Below are 21,858 nucleotides of genomic sequence, written 5' to 3'. Positions count from 1 at the left end.
ACGACGTGTTTACGCTCGGTCGCGCGACATTACCAATTCATGGCCGGGCATTCGCGCGAGGCCGAGCGGGGCGAGCGGTCGCCTCGTGCGTCAGTGGCCATTCCGGCAGCGCCGCAGGGCAACCGCGACCGTCGCCGCGAGCGCCTGACCCGCGGGCCGGCGGGGAGGGGCCGGAGAGTCTGCCGCGGTGGTGGGCTGCCCAGCGGCAGGTGCGCAGCAGCGGCCAGCCGGCCCGAACGAGGCCGCCTCCCGCACAGGCGGCCGCTCACGCCATTCCCGCTGCCGGCACGAACGGACGTCGACGGCGGCTGGCAGGTGTCCCTCCGCGCGGCCTCATCATCGTCGATATTTGCCGCCGGCGGATTGATCAAACAAGCCAGCCCACTTGCAGGTGCCGGGAGGAGGCGCGTGTTGCGCGGCGGACGACCGTGACCACGCCTGATTGGCCGCCAGCTCACCGGGCCGACGCCGACGTGACCCTGACATGGCCGGCGGGCCGGGCCGCGCACCCAGTGGAGGCGGGGACGGCGGCGGCCGCGTGCGGGCTCAGAAGCGACGCTCGCACGACGACGCTAAGGCGGCAGCCAAGCCCCGCTCCCAGCGCAGCTCGGCGGCCAGCCAGCAGCAGCCCGTGCGTGAGCTGTCCGCTATCCGGGAGGGGACCGACTCTGCGGCGGCGGACGACGGTCACGCCTCGCCGACCCAGGCGAGCCAGGGCAGCGAAGCGCAGTCGCCCAGGGACTCCGGCAACCACAGCCTGACGGGCGAAGAGGCGGTCGACGTGGGCGAACTACGGAAGGAGAACTTCGACGAGCCATCAACGGAGGGCTCAGACAAAATAGCAGACGAGGAGCCAGGCGAGCTGCGAACCGAGTCCGTCGAAGAATTACGGAACGACGTCTCGGAGCAGCTGGCGTCATCGACGACAGCAGACGCAGACGCAGTAAGCGTCGCCGACGACTCGGGCCAGCAGACGGTGCTGTCCGAAGCCGCACCAGACCAGGAGGAGCCGGCCCCCGACGACACGGAGCGGTCAGGCGCCATGTCCGGTGACATGGAAGTGCTGCGTCCGTCGGAGGAGCTGGCGCTGGACGGCAGGGCGGCTGGTGATGGCGAGGCACGTGCCGTCTCCCTGGAACGCGTCCTGATAGAGCAGTACCACGGCGATCCCGAGCTGGACAAGAACAACGACGTGTATCAGGACCAGGTTGAAGAGCAAACACTGTCCAACGGCACGGACCGACAACACGTCGAGAAGAAGGTTGCTGACGAAAGCGCGGCAAAGCCGGAGTCAAAACCCGCGCGCACGGATTCGCATACAAGCCGCAGGAAGGAACCAACCCGAGACGGTGACAGAAAGTCTCCTCCGAAGGCGAAGGAAAACGGGACCCACAAAGAACATAATGCTCCGTCCCGGGCCGTGCAGAACGGGACAGCGCGTGCTGAGTCCAGAAAGACGGCGGAGAGGAGCGAGGCCAAGTCGACCCGGAAGCCCACCAAAATCCCCCGATCGAGACCAATTGCCCGCAGCCAGGAGGACCTGCGGGCTGCTCGGGAGGAGGGAGCGGGCGAGCACGTGGCTGCGCTGCACGCCGCCAACGAGGACAGCGCACTTCAGAAGAGCACATCACTCGTCAGCATTCCGAGAAACCCTTCAGCTCAGGTGAGCTCATGTCGCGCTTTCCCAGAAGCCCACCAGCCATCTTTAATAACGACATTTTGTCCCAGTGCTCCTCTGCAGTTCGTCTTGTTCATCGTTTCCTGGAAATTTACCCCGGTGCTCCTCACCTCCGAGGTAAACGCTTTTTATGTCAAATACTTTTCATGAACGTTCTTCTATTCATAGCACATGTCAAGCGGAGCTTGTCGCCTGCTCTCTGGCCCTCCCATCCAAAGACATTCGACCCATTTCGTGATATAAGTTCCTTATAGCCTTACCAGACAGGGCTGCGAGGGGGTTTCCGTACCGCACAGCACTTCAGCACGGACGCTTAGGTCAGATTTGCCCCGGTTACAAGCAGATCTTTCCTAGTAAGTCGGTCAAAACGCAAACACGGCCGCACTGCCGGATTGATCACGTTTGGCCAATGTCAGCACATCTTTCTGTCGATAGCTGAGCGACAGGACACGCCCATCCAGAGATCGTAAACGGCACAACCGTGTTGCGAGTCGGACACTCTTGCACTTCGCCGCGGAACCTGCACCACACCGTGCATATCAATGTTTGCGACGCGTCACTGTTCCTGCTTGCAGATTAGAGTTGCGTGCACAGATTAAACACGTTGAAGCGGTCCAGAGCCCGTTACGTATTCAAGCAATGCACTGTGATCTAGACATATTTAACTTATCTAATCTTTACGCAGCACAAGCGGAAGTCCGCACGAATTCCGTTAAGTAAGTGCTACTCAAGTTGCGCAAGTACCATCCGCTGGGTCGACAACTTCGCCCGCTGGCGCCCTCAGCGAAGAATGCCCACTTGGGCTGAGCTGGGTGATGTTGGTTCGTGTATCTCTCATCTGAGATGCACGCGGCGGCCCGAATCTTGCATTTACCGATGTAGAAATCCACGATGTAGCTATCCTCTGTGTTTGCTAACCGTGCATTTCCCGAGCCCCTATCATACGGCACTTCTTCTTCGCCGTCGTGGACGGAAAATCCAGCAGAAATTTATTTTTCAAAAGCAAAAGGAATATGTGTTAAGCTTTCTTCGTCTTGAAACGATAGTTGTTGAAACGTTGGTGGCTGATTAGCAAGTGCCAAAGTTTTTCATATAAAACATTTTGCGCCATTTTGTGCATTGTTTTTGCAACTTGCACTTGGACTTGTACGACACCAAAGTTTCACAGTCTTGTGCAATCCTCGTTCTGAAAACTTCACAGTGGCATTTAGTTTTTTACACAACAATTTTGAAGCTTCTCACCAGGAAAGTCAATTGTTTACTATCATTAATAGAGTTAAAGAAAACGGTGAGTGCCAAAAATGATGTCAGCTCTTATCATAACAGATGAAAAGTAGAACGCAGGATGCTTCTAAACAGTACGGCGACGAATGGAAACGCTCTTGCAAGTTAATTGAAATACTTAAAGCTAAAAACTGTTGTTCTTATCGTTTCACACTTTTACAAGGTCGCACAACGCAACCCATGTGACCCTCTGGCTACGCCACTTCTTCCATCCGTCACTCCTTGTAATGTCATGTTGCACGCTCCCAAAAACCCATGAACTCCCGATGATTCCCCACCACACACCGCAAGTGATCATCGGCCCTGGTTCACGCTTCTCGCGGGTTCCCAGAAACCTCCCAGTCCTGGAGAGTTCCCGTGGCACATTTGTAGGAGCCGTCAGGCCTGAAGGGCGCGAGTTACCTCGGCTAGCTTAGGACTCGCAACATTTTGGAACTGTGATTCTAGAAAAAGTGGACTTAGATTCCGATTGGGAATCGGGATTCCAATTTTTTCACCGCAATCTCCAATTAATACAGTGCAATACAAAGGGGGACGGGCAGCTCAGTCCGGTGCGGAACTGGCATATACGGCCGCATTAGGCTACCTTATGGAAATTTGAAGCCAAGCAATATTCAATGCCTCTTGCCAATGATTTTAGACCCGACCCTTGCTTCAAACATAACAACATAATTGCACACAAGAGATATTGATTACGACTCAACATTACGTCAAACAAATATCATTATATTTTCGGCATACATCTTTCTATAGGTGACCGACGAATAGTGGATTGCGTCACTTGCACAGTAGATTGCGAGCGTGAGACACCACAGGTTGAGAGTTGTTGTGCTGAAAGCAATTTACCAACAATGTGTTACGAGCATCTTTGAGCGACGCATTGGTCGTATCGAGGTATCTTTGAGTGAAAGAAAACCGCGAAGTTTCTTTATAGAGCCTGTGATAATATAGCTTAAATATTGCTTGATAAAGACGTTTGACCAGCACCGCCTGGTATTTTCAGGGCCAGTTATTTTCGGCATGAGAAGTCTCTGCTCATAATGCCAGAAAACCTGGACCTTTGTGAATTTCTTGCTTGTGCTACGCGACTCGCATTTCATTAATACTACATTTGCAAAGTTTGCCGAAACGCTTTTTTCCGTTATAAAAGTACATCCACCCTGCGTCCCCACACCTTTTTTCAATGTCCATGTTATGTCTGTCAGACTGCTTGATTAATTAAATAATTAAAATAAATAGCACTTAATAAAAAGGCTAAAAGAGAGCAGCTATTTGCGTTCTGGGTAATAGGCTTCATGTAGACTTCATGTAAGAGGCTTCATGTTCCAAATAAACTTTCTTCTCTAAGATTTCATTCTACATAGCCGTGACAAGTCACATTTTCAAAAAGCTTACACTTCAGGAGGGTTAGCAAACAGAAAATATGACATGCAAATAATAACGGAGACACCAAAAAAGCTTACATTGTTAATATCCGCAAAGGCGCGCCACCTGGTGCCAAACTTAGTATGAGCTCATGCCGCACATTTCCTGAAACCCTTCAGCATTAATGAACCTAAGCTGGACATTCCGGACGTCCTGTCACCCTTGCTGAGCCCGTGTCGGGCGAGCGAGCTGTCCCGCTGCTCAGTAATTGGCAAAAGCCGAAATCCTACATGGGCAAAACCCGCGGTTTGATGACGTTTCGGACCGAAGTGCGGGCCGTTTTGTAGGTTAATACTTTGTGTCAGCATATCGTGCGGTGTGAAACATGGCGGCACTGGAAGCGGTGACCAGTCAAGGGGCATGGACCTCCTCTGCTGAGGTCGTTAGCGGACTTCCGGGGAAAAGCTGTTGCCTCAGCAAATATTGCCCGCAGGTCACAGACATATTAACCTCGTCTACAAAGGAAGTGATTACAGACGTCAGAATGCTGTGTGTGGGTATTGTTATACTGATAATCGCCCGGTCTCTCCAGATCAGGATATATTTCAGTCGTAAATTCGTCCAAATTAACGATAACGATATTCTGTTGAATATCGTTATCAATCCGACAGAACGCTTACGCTTAAAAGAATTTACGTACACATGCCAGAGGAGGTTTTCTTACCACTTGCAAGTTTTGTCCAACCACCACGCGTTGTAGAGCGTGGGCGTGGGCATGGATAGGCTTATTCATTGTCTTGCTTAGTCGCCACAAGCCTCTCACCCTCATCGGCGGATGAGAGGCCGGCGCAACATTCGCTCGGTTTGTCTCTGAGACCGTTCTCTCAGGCGCATCGTGATGAGAGTTGGATAGCTTAACTGTGAACCCATTTGCAGCTAGCATAACAGTTTGGTACCCTTTCTCATTCTTCGCGTTGGGTCAGTCACCTTATTAGCCGCAGGACCTCGTTCTTGAAGCTTTGCCCGGCACAAACTCACCGTGGCCCCGAGCTCAAAGTCACATGAGGTAAAATTGAATTCGAGTTAAAAATTGATTATACCCAAGTCGTTGTCAACATAAATTGCACATAATCCTAACGTCAGCGTTGTAGACTATGATGTTAAGGTAAAATCGAATTCGAGAAAAAGTGAATTGAGCCCACATCGTCGCCAACATGCATTTCACATAAGCCCAGCGTCAGCGCCATAGACAATGCTTTTAAGTGCATGTCGTCCAAGGTAAAGTCATCAGAGATCATGTGGGTGAGCCCGGGCTACACAACGTTGCACCTTAGAAGTGAATAGTGGTATGCCTTAACTTGTGTCAGATTTACTCGTAAAACATACGCGGAGCCATACAAAGGCTCTAAAACGTGTTCTGGCCTTGTCTGACCCGACCAAGGAACTCATCATCGAGAGATGCCTAAAATATCCGGTTAGGAGTTGTAAGTCATGTAAGGGGAATACCGTTCCATCCTCAAATTCTCTTTAAACACGTCGGTTGTGCAATAGGAAAGGGTGGTGGTACCCCTCCCCATTGTCCCCACCTCACCCCGCCCCATCAGAGGCGACCCGCGCCCCACACCCAGCACTCCGCACCCCGTACCCCGCCGAGTGCTAGGAACACTTAAAAGTTGACATTGTTACATGTAATGAGTAGATTTGTTTGTTGTTTTATCATCAGCACCATTAGTTTTGTGTCAAAATGTATATTTCGTATTGTTTTAGCGCAAGCGCCTTATTATTTTTTGTGCGTTTTAGTCAGCCGGGCCTCAGAACCAAAAACAAAACAATAAAAGGAATGCCACATCATAGGACTTTATAACAGTGATAGGAAATCGGGACCTGTTTAAAAAGGTTCTGATGGGTTCAGTCCATCATCATCTTTGGTCTACGCTATGCATAGCTTTAGCATGTGCGCATGTAGAAAACTAAGGAACGTTGCACAGTACGTAAGGGTTCACTCCGTCAAGTAGTGCGTTGATTAGTCCAATCTGTTTGCATGCATTATTAGTGACTTTTAGGTACAGATCCTAGTATAAAACAGGGCCAGTTACACCTGCAATGTTGTTAGCTTCACAGGTAAGAATGCTCTCTTTGGCCGGCCTTATTTCACAGCAACAGTTTGGAGACCAGAGATCCATGCGTCTACAATCTCCACATTGCAAGTCCCGAACATCGCGTGTATACAACACCCACTGTTACGGTGATTGACTACCTGACGCGCACCATATATTACACGGCATCACCCAAGTCATGGCCATATTGTTGCGGGTGGCACGTGCGCCTTCGTGTGACCTGCGTTGGCCCGTCGGCCAGTGCACTAGCCCGCGGCGCGTGTCGTCCGGCGAGCCGATGACCCAAGGTCAGCCCTGCAGCCATCCTGCAGCCCAGCCGATGGCATTGACCCCGTCGATGGTGTCACGTTGCTGTGCGTTGCCAGGAAAGCCGCGGCTCAAAACAGCGGACCGAGCGGTGATTCCCGGCAGGCACCAGCTCGGCGCCGTAAAAATCGATGTCGGCAGGGCGCTTTTGTGAGCGTTGGGTACGCACAACTAGCCTTTTGCTGGCAGCGAAACACACGTGAAAGCCTCCAGGCCAGTTACCCGGCAGCATGTCATACGGCGCAGTGAAGCGTGCACTCAAGTTAAGCACATACGCTGTACGTACATGGTCACCCCTTTATTATGCTCTCGACTATTCATTTTGCTGCCATTATTTTCCGGTGGAAAGATGACTCGTGGTGCAAGGATATAAGTGTCTGGACTGACACCTTTTTGACCAGACCACGACTCGCGATGCACGGATATAAGTGTCGGGACTGGTGTCTTTTTAAACAGACCTACGCGGAAAGGTGCAGTGGTGTCTGACCAGATATGGTCGGCATGGCAAGAGCTGTACCACCGGACGAGAGACTCCGCAGTCCAGTCTGGATGGAAAGGTCACAGACAGAATGCCGCTGCACTGGAAGCGCCACCATTGAGTGACCGATTCGGGGGTACGTGCCTGATTGATTTTTACATACATTTGGAACTGAAAACACTTGCGCAGAACCATATATATACATACATACATACATATATATATATATATATATATATATATATATATATATATATATATACATATATATATATATCTATATCTATATCTATATCTATATCTATATATCTATCTATATATATATATATATATATATATATATATCTCTCTCTCTCTCTCTCTCTCTCTCTCTCTCTCTCTCTCTCTCTCTCTCTCTCTCTCTCTCAGAACCAAAACGTAGCCTGGTATCCCACAATGCGCTTGCGGACTCCGAGATGTCGCATCAATGCAGCGCAAGGCTCTGGCAGCGCCACATGTCGAGGAATAGCGAGGCCAGGGTATTCTAAGCCATGCCTTTAGGTTAAGGCTGCATTTTGAAGACAAATTTTCTTGTCGCCGTTGCTGAGGCATGCTTTACCGGCGGGCTCTGGCGTGTTTTCAAGCTGATTTCGACTTCCAGCTGCCCTGGATCGGGTCCTTGAAGGTGCAGAAGAAGAGGCGTCCATGTAGAATCTTGAGCTTATTGTGCCATAGCTAGGATGGGCAAAACTATCGGACAACGCATATGTGGCTGATGTGTTGTAACGTTATTTTTTAACGCAAGATTGCATAGCAGATACCGCCCGTAGTCCCAATTACTAACGATTGAACGCGTTTTCGAAATAGAGAGCACCGTCACAAAGACAGCTTAATGGCCGTTGGAAAGACACAAAATGTATAGATTTTAGCAAATGAAGTGGGGTCTTCCGTGACCACTTTCCTTACATTCCTAGGTTTACATCCAGTTGTCTAATTTCTGTTCCCCCAACAAATAGAGCGAGCGGAAAAATGCAGGATTGTTTTAATTTAAGCATGCGATTGTGAACAGGATTATCTTAACTTACTTTTGACACTCACGGCAGGCACGCGTTCCCACGTATGTTGTATAACTGATACAGAGCCGCTATGTTTTGTGTGTAATGTGCTGTTATAGCAGATGACAAATTTCCCCACTTTCCAAAAAGGAACATTTTTCACTTTCCACTTTCTCATATAACCTCCGATGCCCTTATTCACTTGAAAGAGCTGTTCTAAATTTGTGCGTTAAATCTAGAACAAGCATTATTGACGTCATTGCTCGAGAGAATCGAACACCAGCTCGCATGGTCACGACCAAAAGAGATCGCTTCATACTTTTCTTAGCCCAACCGCAGCAAATGACAGTTTCTGTGTCTGACGATGCGTTATCTATCACACACACACACACACACACACACACACACACACACACACACACACACACACACACACACACACACACACACACACATACACACATATATATATATATATTATATATATATATTATATATACATATATATATATATATATATATATATATATATATATATATATATATATATATATATATAGATGTACATGTAGATACGCCTTTAATGATTCATTTGCATTATTAAGTGCAAGCGAGAAGGCCAACTCGCATTTCGTTTAGAAATTACGTTATGTTGTTCGATACCCGTCACGTCCGCCTAGGGTCCGCCTATGCTGATCCTTCGGCCTTGACTGCAGCCGTAAGCCAGCAATCACCACCATCTGCATTGCTCTTTTATTTTCAGCTGATCGTTAATCAAGGTCTTGGTGGTAATTGTTACGTGCCTGACCGGCATTTGTTGTGACCCAGACACGCCTTGTACATTCCCCCATTGGCTGCCTGACCCTAATCCAAGAACCTGGTCGTTTATTATCTAGGTATCAGCCGGCGCCACATTAAGCGCATTCGCCTCGGAAGTCTGGCCGGCTTTATGTCCGGCGCCGTGTCCATTTAATTGGGCATTAGCAGGGTGGCGTCTGAGTCGCCGACTGAGTGCTACAAAATGACGCCCGAACGGTCCCTCCCGGGGTGGAGTCGCCACTGCTAGCCAAGGTCAGTGGGGCGGCGACAATTGGCGCGGGCGGGGTCGACGGCGACCCACCGGTGCCTGGCGCCGGCGGCACCCGCGGTGTTGCCCCAGGGGGCCGCAGGCAGCCTCAGCTCGCGACCGGTCAGGGTCGAGGGGGGGGGGGGCGGACGTCACTACCGCTTCGGTCGTCAATCTTAGGACCCCGCGTGCACGCACGTGCCCGTGCACTGAAGATAAGTGGGTCGGTAGTGGTACGGAGCGGAAGTGCGTGGCGCACCGCAGACACGAGAGGCGACTTCCGCCTCGTGCCCGCGGCGGATCGCCGTCTCGGCTGTCTCGCTGTCCCATCGTTCTCGGCTGTCTGGCGATACAAATGGTGATTACTGGCCTGTGCGGTTATTTTGGCATATAAAGCAATCGCAGCGTGGCGTCCATTTAGAGATGATTGAAAAAGTTAGTAGGCACTTCCGAATGATGGCCGGAAAGCGAACACAGGACTAAAAACGATTTACGACGACAGTGATTGCAGTTGTTTGTCGGGAAATCAAGTGAGAGAGAAGCTTTACGATTTCAATGTTCTTCACGCCACAGGGGTTTACACGCCCATACTAATTCAACCCAGAGGAACAAAGAGCGTTCATAAACTCAAACCTATTCGTGCCAAAAGCTTCACGCCCTAAATTGCGGTGATCGTAAATAGCACGGCATGTGTTAGGCAGAAATATAAGCATGGAGTCACAGTGCTCGTACCCCGGATGCTCAAGGACAAGGATGCAGGGTAGCCCTAGAGCCGATTTCCCAAACTATTCACAGTCTATCGTAGCTTGTGTGGCAGAATAAGTTCAGATCAAAACTTGCGGCATGCTCAGGCAGCCAGCGTGGATAAGCGGCCAAAAAGCCTCAGAAGGTACGGAGAGATTAATTAGAAAAATAGCGCGCATTTTTGGCTTTGCGAGTGCAAGGCGTAAAATGATGTAACAGGCAACAAGTATGATCAAATATGCATCAAGTCGTACGGAGTCAAAAACGTCGCTTGCCTGGCAAAATCAGACCTCAACACAAAATATTAACTGTTTCTCAAAAGAACGGTAAGTTGTCCGCGCATAACCTTGAACTGCCCACTTTTTGGGTGGCATAGGTAGCCGGCAAAGATGACATACTTTCACGTGCAAAAGCCACCAAGGTGAGAACATAATTATAGAAAATCATGCCATATTACATTGGGTATGGCTGACCAGTCATGTGCTTTGCTGACCTCCAGTCAGTGCTCTGAAACATGAGGCCGTTTGTACAAGGCTTCGCACGCAGCCGGCTCCTTTAGAATATGCTTAATTTTCAGTATAACGCGCAGGATGTCTGGACTGAGACCAACGTGGGGTGGAAGGCCGATGACGCATTAAATAGCAGTGCGCAGTGTTTGACTGATCCACATGCCTTTTTCAGATGGGGGACCTGCACGTGTACCTGGTGCCACGGGAGAAATGGTCGGCGCCGCGGCGGCTGGCCGAGCGCACCTCCCGCAACGACACCATCTCACTGGGCTTCGTCAGGTGAGACCACAGGCGACACCAGGCCACTGTGGCTCTGGAGGGAGCTCGCAAACGACACCGCATGGCTGGGCTTCGTCAAGTGAAGCCACAGGCGACACTTGGCCACAGACACCATATGGCTGGGCTTCGTTAGGTGGCGTCCCGGGCGACAACATCTCGGTAGACTTTGTCAGGCAAAGTCCCAAGTGACGCGAAATTATGGTTGTTGCAAGATGATATTAAAAGCGGGCGCCGTATCCCTGGGCTTCCTCAGACGAGGTCGCAACAGAAATTGTCTTCCTACGCTGTGGCTGCGATAGCCGTACGTTGTGTTGGCTCACAAAATGTGATCGTGCATATTGATATCACCCTCACTACCGTTGTTCCGTTCTGTTTAGCCAGGACGTGTGTCGCGTAGAGAGCTTACGGCGAAGATGCCTGAGTTTTTCGCCGGGCCTGCGGTATTAAACTGCAACGTCTACCATCCCAGACCTGCCCAGCCTGACACGCGCGAAAAAAACGACAAAGAGTGCCTACCGTTGGCGTGGTGCCGAGTCTATGTCATTAAAGTCTTCACTCGGACGACTGTGTCACATGCAGACAGTTCAAGGTGATGTCAATCGCCATCAAGTTATCGCCAGCGTAACAACTGCCAACTGAGTGTGAGGCGGCACCATTCATGGGAGCCAGACCAGAGACGCCTCGTCGTAACGGTGCCGCCATCAGCGCCAGGTCGATACAGGCCCGGCCTCTGGAGGACCGCTGGGTGGGGTGGCCTCTTTGTGGGTCGGCACGAACGCCCAAGCAGGCACGCACGAGATATGGGCACGCTTGACCGAAAAACCTCTCGTCGAACGCTATTTACCGGGTTCGCGTGCGGCAGCGGACAGCGCTGTTTTGCATGTGATACATCGGAAATACCAGATGTGGATCGTACTGTATGTGCTGCTGCTGATATATTGCTGGCACGGACACATGCATTGAATTTGTATTTTATTTCGCTTTGCTTGAGACCTATCCACAAGATGGCTCTTCAGGTATTCGGCTTGTTACAGCGTTCTCTAGGTTCGGTTCGTTGCAAGACTCACTACTCGTTACAACACATCACAAAAACGCTATAAAAGACGATACTTAGAAATGTACTATAAAATAAGATATTACAAAATTTCTGCACAGTACAATACTGTGAAATACGATACGATGAAATACGATACAACAAAATTTGATACGATGAAATACGATACGACAAAATACGATGCTACAAAATAGTACGAAGTCAAACGATGAATCCAAGAGATGTTCTAAGTTGACAACAAAATGTATCAAACCCAGCGTGCACATACAAAGATGAATGAAAATAAATTGCAAGTGCATGAGATCCACATTGACATGGAAGTACCACACACATACGTACACCTGACGCACAATCACACAAGTAACCAGCACGGGCTTAAAACTAAGACGAATGACCCAACATTTACGTTTTAAATCGCGAGTTTCTAACCCCTCAGGGACATAGGCAACGTGGTGATGGGAGGCATGCGTTTCGAAATTGCCGCGGCAGGATAAGGACAGTCTCGCTCGATGGGGTCCAATCGGTTCCTGAACAGGTGGAGGGACATTGACGTGGAGGAGTGTGCCTCCCTTAGTGAAACAGGGGAACGTGGCCTCAAAAGAGAGTGGACAGCCGGAGACGATTTTTTGGATCTTAGCGCTTTGAATGCTTCCAGTTTTAGCACGTCCCTCTCTTTTACCGGGTCATCAATCTGGGGCTAGCTTAGAGATCCCAAAATCGGTGCTATATACTGGTTGCGTTTTATGCCAGAGACAATCCTGGCGGAAAATTTGTAACTTTTTGAATCTTTTTCAAACTATTTGCCATGGTTGCAGACAATCAAGGGCAAAGGGCAGTAGGGACAGGAAAGGTCACAATCGTATCACACGAAACTTTGGGAGCAGCTGAGAGGGCGATTGAGAATACACTGCGCGGTGGAGCGGGCCTCACAGTTCGACTATGGAAATCGTTCCGTGTACAGATTATTGCATTCGTATACTGCAAAAAATCACGTGGGAGACTTGACAAAAAGATGAAAGTCAGGGCATGAAGGCATCATGTTTTGGGTTGCTTCATATAAGCAAGGAAGGCCCCGCACGCCTGTTAAGCTTGAATTTATCTGTGCTGACAATAGCCGGCACTCAAGACGCCAGAAGAGAAAAGCTAAACGGATTATTAAGCAAACATTGGCTGCGTTGTCAAAACTGAACGTTTCAAGCTGAGTTCATGCCCACTAGCGGATACAAACGCACGGACCAGCGGAATTAAGACCCGTGACGATGAGCATGGCTTGAAACGTCGGGTTTTCACAACTTAAACAACGTTTGCTTGATAACGTTATTTAAGCGATGCCTCCTGATGTATTGAAGGTTTGTTGTCAACATGACAATTTCAAAAAGTGTTTCGGGGTGATCTTTTTTGGCCGCTGCTGTTACGTGCTGGCGTTTTGTTGCTACATGAAACAAATGACCGGTATCCATCCACGTCACATACCACCACGGATTGAAACAAACAAGTCCCGCCGCGCCCGGACCTCGGCGGCGTGGAGCTCGTCGAAAACACACCCTGCGGCACGACAGCGTTGTTTGAAATGGCGAGCGAACGTGGCCGTACAATTTGCAATTACCTTCCTTGCGGTATGCCTGTCGAACCTAAAATATTTGTAAATTCAGGGGTGCCGTCAGGTGAACGCGAGCGCGCCGTCAGGTGAACGCGAGTAGTATGGGGACCCCCCACATGGAGCCTATGAAGACATCATGGAGCCTCACATGGAGCCTATGAAGACATCCGGACTGTCGGTCCAGAGCTATACACGTTTCTGGTAAGGAAAGTACTGTACCATTCCTTTCAAATAAACCTGAATGTGATATGAATGAAGGCTGGTTATGTGTGCCTCCTGGATGGGTGCTGGATGTGTTGTAGGCTTGGCCCCGCGGTTGTCAAAGTACGTGGTCGGTGCTCGGAAGGTCTCGCGTCCTAGATCAAGGAGAGGTCCAGTTACAAGGACGCATCTAATGAGGTCCACCCTTGGAGGGGCCATGCCGCAAAAACTACGAAAAAGCAATAATCTTCCCCTTTAAAACCTTACGTTTAGTTTTATTAGTGTAAGCGTTGTGCCTTCAAGAATGAACGATCTGATTGCATTCCCGCTCAACTCACCTTCGACTGACCGACACACTTTTTGGGAGAACCTGGTGTATGATGTCGCATGTTGGTCAGCCCGAGTCAAAATACCAATGTTCAAAGACGCTGTGACTGTTGTCATCATTGATGCAACTTTCTCGACCGTGGAAAGACAGCGGAAGAGCACCGTGGAGTGAGATGACCACACGCCGCGTAAGAAACATACGAAAACGAGCGTGCATACAAAACAACGGAGTTTGAGCGGGCCGGCAATATTGTGGGTGTATTTTTGTAAGGATGAACAGAAGGATGCACATCGGCACATGAACAATGTTCGGAGGTGAAGGGGTCGCTTATTTCATAAAATGATTCGTAGATGCAGCATAAAAACATATGTAACAGAGAATACGATAGGGTTCAGCCGAAGAACTGACTCCTTCACCCTCATCAAGCCCGCCTCCGAGACGATCAAAAGGAGTGACACCAGTGGTAATTGCAAGTCTTTCTGACCCAGGAAAAATGGGATCAACTTTAATTTTGTATGGTGTCATCTTTTTCCAGCTTCGATGCTAATAATGTTTACGTATTGCATAGCGACGTGCTAGAATAGGACAGTATTTAACATTTGTAAGCCACAAAAGGGTGTTGCAGCATCCACAACTTCTAAAAAATCATCGCTTTTGACCATAGGAAGATTTCAATCTTCCTAAAGCGGTTCGTGACTATCAAAGGATTCCTTGGGCGCTCATTTCATCGCTATTCATGGCTGCAATATTCTGCAACACTTTGGAACAACTTTAACATTGATTTCTGGAGGTTTTGTAATGCTACGAGATCGGTGATAATGCTCGTTTTCTCCCTTGATGCTCCCCTTGGCATTCAATGACAGTAATCCTTACCGTTCAGTCCATGTTGAAGACCTTCAAAAGAACATTCAGTCCTTCAGTTATCAGCTGCACCCCGTGCTCCTCTCAGAGCGATCTACATTGGCGAACTGGCAAGTTCCTCGTGAGACACATAGGTAACTTATCTGCTCAGTGTGGAAGCCGAGGTTGGAATTGGGGTCATCACGGCATTGGGAGGAGTCCGTGGAGTAGTTCTTCCTTTGCTGTAACGGTCTGACACGAGCTGGACTACAACACGTTCTGAGAGCACCTCGCCTGCCACCCCGCGACTCTACGTTTTAGGCTTCAAGCACCAGCCGATTAAGGCTTAATTTGAAATCTCATCCATTCCAACCGTAATGGGTTCTGCTATCCAATTTTCTGCCGACTTGGGGTATTTTAGGAACCTTTACACCGCGCCTGCGCAGTTCGCTTCTTCTTGACATATCCGGCTATGTCCCACGAGGAGCTCCGATGCCATTCAAATAAAGGGGCAGTCGAGTACAGCTAATGCGTCGATGCCCGTATCATTTGCGGTGAGTTCTCATCCTTAGGTATCGCCAAAACAGCGTCCTTGCGTCCAGTGTCCTTATGAAGGGCTGCTTCCTCAATGTGTGCTATTCTGAGGCTTATGGCTGAGATCTTATGCCGGCTTTGTCGAGCGCGACATCTTCCGTAAACATCTTTACGAGCGTTTTGTGACGACTTTGCCGAGTCGCCCTACCATAACACTTTATTGGCACCGTTCCTGCTCCTACGAAAGCTGTTTCATCTGGCTGCCTGTCTCCCGAAATGTGATCGTCCCTTTTCCGTGGTTCATTATGCTCCGATAGTCCACTTTTTTGGCCTCCTCTATCCACATGGTTACTAGTGTCTTCAGGCACGTGCGCGGAAACGCTGTGTGCATGAGGGTCTTTGGCCTCACCCGCCCCCTGGACTGCTATTAACTCATCCAGATTTTCCCCTTTGGCTTATCCTCGACAGCATTGAGAGAATGCTTCTTTATTTTGGAATTTCCGTCTTCTCCTATGGGCTTATAGCGCCCGCTCCAAAGACTAAATGACAGATTAATCACTCGTGACATTGAAGTTCATTAACCTGCGACGTTATTTGTTCGTAATAGTTCCAACTGAAGATTCATATCGTGAATTTGGTGCTCGTGTGCACCACATTCGGACCTGGACAGTGCAGTCAGTTCGGGAATAAATTGCTTGCACTCGTCCGCAATTATGGGTTTCTATTACATGTAACAAGTTTTCGCATCTCTCTTAACACGCGCCCGGGTGGCCGACTAGATACCCTTCGCTCGGGTGGGGGGTCAATTTGACTCACCCGGAGATCTCGGGAACTAAGAAAGCTAAAGACACCAAATTTACAGGATATTTTGACCTGTACGTTAGCTCACTTAAGTCAAAGTTTGAGTTTCCTAGGTCATGAAGTTTAGGTCAAATGAGGTCAAACAAGCTCAAATTGTAGGTTGGTCTCCAAAGTGCCCCCAGAACCTAGGCAACTGTTTCTAAGCAAAAGATCACAAGTCCATTTGAGATCAGTGACCTTGTTTGACCTTTTGAAGGCTATGGTAACCAAAATAATATAAGATTGCTCTGAGTTTTGCATTTGAATAAGCGGCAAAGATTGCGCCAGGCAGGATGTTCTCAAAACAAAATGCCGACCCGAGTCATCTTAGGCCAATGACCTGTTCTGATCTCTAAGAAGGATGTATAATGCTCAAGATGTATAATGCAGTTCCTGCTGTCAATACATTTGAAATGAGCACCACAAACTATCCCATACAGCAAGCCCTGGAGTAATAAATCAGGTTGGTTTTGACCTTGGTCTGACCTCCATACCTGATCTTAGGTCAACATAATTTGCTTATTCAACATTTGTGGTGCCTAAGAAAGCATCTCAGAGATGTATGGCTTCGTCAAACACTCCGTTATTGTATCAGATTGGACGATTCCCTAGAAATCGCCTTCGCGGAAACCGTGGCCTGACTTTGACCTGCCATAGGTCAGCGACCTTACAAGGTACATCTACATTTGTAATGTCCAACGATCCGCTATTCAATTGTCTACAGCTATGCAACAATTGGCGCGGCTACACCGTGCCGTTCGGAAACCATTCTGGAAAAACCTTCTGGGTTAACTCTGTCCCAGCTGATGTCCTTTAATATATTCAATATAATTTGACAGTGAAACCATCCCCAACACCCACATACCCTGCCCTATGTCGCTGGGCTGTGCGGCTGTGTCACTGGGGGCATATAGCGGTCACGCTGTCATGACCGGATGTCCAGCCGAATGAGTGCTGCCACGCTGACGTGACCGAATGTCCAGCCGGATGACTGCCGTCACGCTTTCATGGTCTGATGGCCAGCCGGCGGACGACTGTTACGCTTTCATGACCGGATGTCCAGCCGGATGACCACTGCCACATTGTCATGACCCGATGTCCAGCCGGCGGACGGCTGTAACGCTGTCATGATCCGACGGCCAGCCGGCGGACGACTGTCACGTTGTCATGCCCACATGTCTAGCCGGATGACTGCTGTCATGCTGTCATGATCTGACGGCCAGTGGGCGGACGACTGTCACACTGTCATGACCAGGCGTCCAGCCGGATGACTGCTGTCACGCTGTCAAGATCTGACAGCCAGCCGGCGGACGACTGTCACGTTGTCAGGATCCGATGTCCAGCCGGCGGACGGATGTTAGGCTGTTGTCATGATGCGATCTTCAGCCGGCGGCGCGGCTGTCACGCTGTCATGATATAATCTCCAGCCGGCGGCGCGGCTGTCACGCTGTCATGATCCGATGTCTAGCCGTCGGCGCGGATGTCACGTTGTCATGATGTGATCTTCAGCCGGCGGCGCGGCTCGGACTCACTGCAGGCGGTGCCTAAGGCTCAGGGTCATACCTGGGCACCTGACCCAGATCGACCCCCGTGCCGGACGACGGTCAAGCACGGTTGCCGCCGGCCGGGCCGGCACACCGGATCGTCGGGGTCACGGTCCACCCGCCCGGAATGCGGCCGTATCGACCGGAGCAGCTGCCCCCGACATTGCGAGCACACACCGTCCCCGCGTTCCCGTTACCGCCGGCCGGCACCGGGAAAACACCGTCCGTCAGCATGTCGTCAACGAAAAACCGTCTGTCAGCCACTGTAACACGACCCCCATGCAGGAGCGCGAGATACTCCCGGGCATGGCGACAAATGCCTTGCTTTGTCGTCGTTCAGTTGCCATCATATTGACCTCTAAATGTGTTTTTATACCGTTGTAATACGGGCTAAAGCAATCGTTGGGCAACCGTTGACGCATCTTGAAAAGGCGTAGGATTCCGAGAATGTACATTGTGTGCTTAAATGTGGTGGCCGTGCCATACCCGGTTCATGGCACCGATATAACTGATAACTACGGGGGGGGGGGGAATACCACAGCAGCTAACACAACGCCTGCTGAGTTGAACAGTCAGCTTTGCTGACCTGAAGCTGCCATTCAGAGCAGGCCGTGCTCTATGCGGCTACACCACTTCTACGCCCTGGCCGGGAGGTATTCCAGACTGGGCTGGGCTCCAGGTCAGGCTGGAACACTTGCCGGCATGCAACCACGCTCGGCACGCTCGCTGACTGCTGCACGAGCGGAGCGTTTTTGTCCACGTGTTGTTTCGACGAACGCCAATTGGTGTCAGCGGCGCCATTTCGCTAATGTGGCGATGACTGGCTGGTGCCAGGCCCCCGTGCCAGCCGCCTGGAGCCTCGATTAGAGGCGCACTCAGGCTCCCAGATGGGGGGAGTGGGGGGGGGGGGGGGGAGACGCACGCGCCTCGCTGCCTGGCAGGTGGAAGAAGGGGCAGGTACAACCTGCTCCCGGTCGACCCAGGAGAGAGACGACCTGCTTCCCGGTCGGTCCGAGAGAAACGCGATTTGCTCCCCAGTCGACCCGGGAGTGACATGACCTGTTTCTCGGTCGATCCGGGAGAGACATGACCTGCTTTCTGGCCGGTCCGGGAGAGACACGACATGCGCGACATGCTCAATTATTGCATGTAATGGCATCCAGCGACGCTGAATGAGACGTCTCCCCGCAGACTGCAGCCTTTGACATTCTAAGATCGCAGCTACCTGTAGAAATCGGTTGGATGTGAGACAGACGGAGAATTGATTTGATGGCTGTTGAGCGGGCCTCTTTGCTTTATTTAGGTTGTTTTTTTTCAGTCAGCCTCACCATCAGTTGGTACGACGTCAAACCAGCGAGGGCAGCCCGCAGCCCGAAATTTTAACAGTCTGCTATCACAACTTCACACTAATTCCGTCAACACTGATAATTTTCAGGTGTGGTTAAAATTTACCGACAATCGTTCGGACGCCCGTCAGTCATCATGAGACAAAATTTGACCATCAGCTGGCGCCGTTCAGGCAAACAATTGCGAACTGCACTCGATTTCGGCGCTTTGTCGGAAGCGGTGACGAGACAGAACGACTAATAACCACAGAGCGGTTTCGTGCTCCCCGCGTATGCCATCTTTAAGTCAATTTTCCTTAATATCGTCATTTTCCTTTGAAAGCCTTCACGGCTTTTATGTTTCTGTAGCCCCTTTTCAGCACCCAAAGGTGGCAATACCAGTGGTGGCACCTAGGCTAAACATTGGGGAGGGAACAAGTGATAGCAAATTTCTTAACTCCATGCTTCAGTCTTTTCACGCAACACGCGCTAGCAATGTTTATTTCCAAACTTATCAGGCGCCCCCCCCCCCCCCCATTGCCGGTATCGCCACCCGTACCATCTGAAACTGCGCGAGTCACGCTGACACCTGTATACCCGAAATACCTTAAACCACATGGAGAGTGGGCTCAAGTAAAGGACGGGGTATACGCGCAGTTTTGAAGTTGGGGGCAATCAGTGCCTTATGTGTATGCCCTTTGCTATCTATATGGTGACAGCATTTGCATTTTGCATTTCATGACCCATCTTTGTTTCCGGTAGCAGCACACAGACCCAGGTGAATGAGGGATATGCAGTTGGTTGGAAGCACAAGGCGTGCCTGAAGTGTCAGTCTACCAGCCCGCTGTCAGCCCGCCAGCCCGCTGTAAACCCGCCAGCCCGCTGTCAACCCGCCAGCCCACTGTAAACCCGCCAGCCCGCTGTAAAACCCGCCAGCCCGCTGTAAACCCGCCAGCCCGCTGTAAACCCGCCAGCCCGCTGTAAACCCGCCAGCCCGCTGTAAACCCGCCAGCCCGCTGTAAACCCGCCAGCCCGCTGTAAACCCGCCAGCCCGCTGTAAACCCGCCAGCCCGCTGTAAACCCGCCAGCCCGCTGTCAACCCGCCAGCCCGCTGTAAACCCACCAGCCCACTGTAAACCCGCCAGCCCGCTGTAAACCCGCCAGCCCGCTGTCAACCCGCCAGCCCGCTGTAAACCCGCCAGCCCGCTGTCAATCCTCCAGCCCGCTGTCAACCCTCCAGCCCGCTGTAAACCCACCAGCCCGCTGTCACCCGCCAGCCCGCTGTAAAAACCCGCCAGCCCGTTGCCACCCGCCAACCCGCTGTCAACCCTCCAGCCCGCTGTAAACCCACCAGCCCGCTGTAAACCCGCCAGCCCGCTGTAAACCCGCCAGCCCGCTGTAAACCCGCCAGCCCGCTGTAAACCCGCCAGCCCGCTGTCAACCCTCCAGCCCGCTGTCAACCCTCCAGCCCGCTGTAAACCCACCAGCCCGCTGTCAACCCGCCAGCCCGCTGTAAACCCGCCAGCCCGTTGCCAACCCGCCAGCCCGCTGTCAACCCTCCAGCCCGCTGTAAACCCACCAGCCCGCTGTAAACCCGCCAGCCCGCTGTTAGTCCTGCAATCCGCCGCAAACTTTACGGCGGCTCGACCAGTGGCTGCAAAAATATAAGCCCATCAAAAGCATGATCGGCCGGGCTGGCCAGGCCAGTGACGCTACAGAATGTCCGGTTCATTGACGTTAAGGCTGACTCGGCCTACGACTTTGCTCCTAATGCCCAAGTAATTCATGAGCAGGGCTATCAGTGATCAACGGGGCTAAAAAACAATCCTCTTTTTCCCACATTCTGAACTAATTTCGTAGCCTCTCCGGCTGGGTACACAAATATTCATCGCTGCCAAATGACCAATTTGGCACATTCTGGCAAGAATATGATTGCAATGTTATAAAGATGACATCACTATTGAAAGCTTACATGTCTGCATGCAGTTCTTGAGGAGAACACTCGAAGTTTCTTTTGTTTCTTTGGAATGCTTTATCATAACTTTGGAATGCCTTATTATGTTTAACTTCATGTTTGTATAAGTCATCCATGTGAGATGAGGTAACACCAGGATACCAAAATGGTCACGTCCGGGGACCTCACAAATGTAGAACGTAAAGACGCGTCCTGCCTTATTTACTCAAAGATAGCACCAAATTTTGACTGAATGTATTACTGGGAATCAGAGCCCATGCTTAGTAAGGCGTGTTACGTGGGCCCTGACTACACCGTCAGACGTTACATTCCAGTTCAACAAAACAGTTTGGTGGCAAACGTGTTACTTGCTGGATGTTCGCCACGGTCCACCCTGCCCTCCGCGCTATCTGACCTGGGGCGGTACCACCAGCCGCAGGCTATTCCAGCCAGGGGCACACAGCGAGTGCCGAACTGACTAGCTCATCCACCCCGTCATGGGCTAGTTGAGAGGCATGCGTTCTCGCCGGCTGAGTACGGCGCGGACATTTGTGATACATTGCTCAGCAAACTTTTCCACACCAGTGACCACTGATCACATCATATGAACTTCGCCATGCGAAGCACAAGAGTAGAAACTTGATGCGAAATGACCTCGCTTGACTTTCACCCGTGTTGAGCTCTAGCTGACCTGGTCTCAATACTAATCCTCCATGAAAAATGTTGTAGCGTCTATGTTTGGTGCCGGTTCCAAATCTTGCCCAAATCTGATCAGAGC

The 21,858-nt window shown here is 50.8% G+C and overlaps 1 protein-coding gene across 1 annotated transcript in view; it reads left to right on the top strand.

Moving 5' to 3' along the window:
• Positions 1–484: 484 nt before the first annotated feature.
• Positions 485–21,858, top strand: part of LOC119092418 (uncharacterized) — a 50,228-nt gene continuing 28,854 nt past the window's right edge. Inside the window, exons 1-2 of the mRNA XM_037215381.1 lie at positions 485–1,663; positions 10,754–10,860. Coding sequence (XP_037071276.1) covers positions 485–1,663; positions 10,754–10,860 — 1,286 coding nt within the window. The remainder of the gene's footprint in view (positions 1,664–10,753; positions 10,861–21,858) is intronic.

The sequence above is a fragment of the Pollicipes pollicipes genome, unplaced genomic scaffold (genome assembly GCF_011947565.3).
Source record: "Pollicipes pollicipes isolate AB1234 unplaced genomic scaffold, Ppol_2.1 Scaffold_3447;HRSCAF=4054_pilon_pilon_pilon, whole genome shotgun sequence".
Taxonomy (NCBI): domain Eukaryota; kingdom Metazoa; phylum Arthropoda; class Thecostraca; order Pollicipedomorpha; family Pollicipedidae; genus Pollicipes; species Pollicipes pollicipes.
Note: the sequence above shows the minus strand (reverse complement) of the source record. Positions and strands in the feature narration are given on the sequence as shown.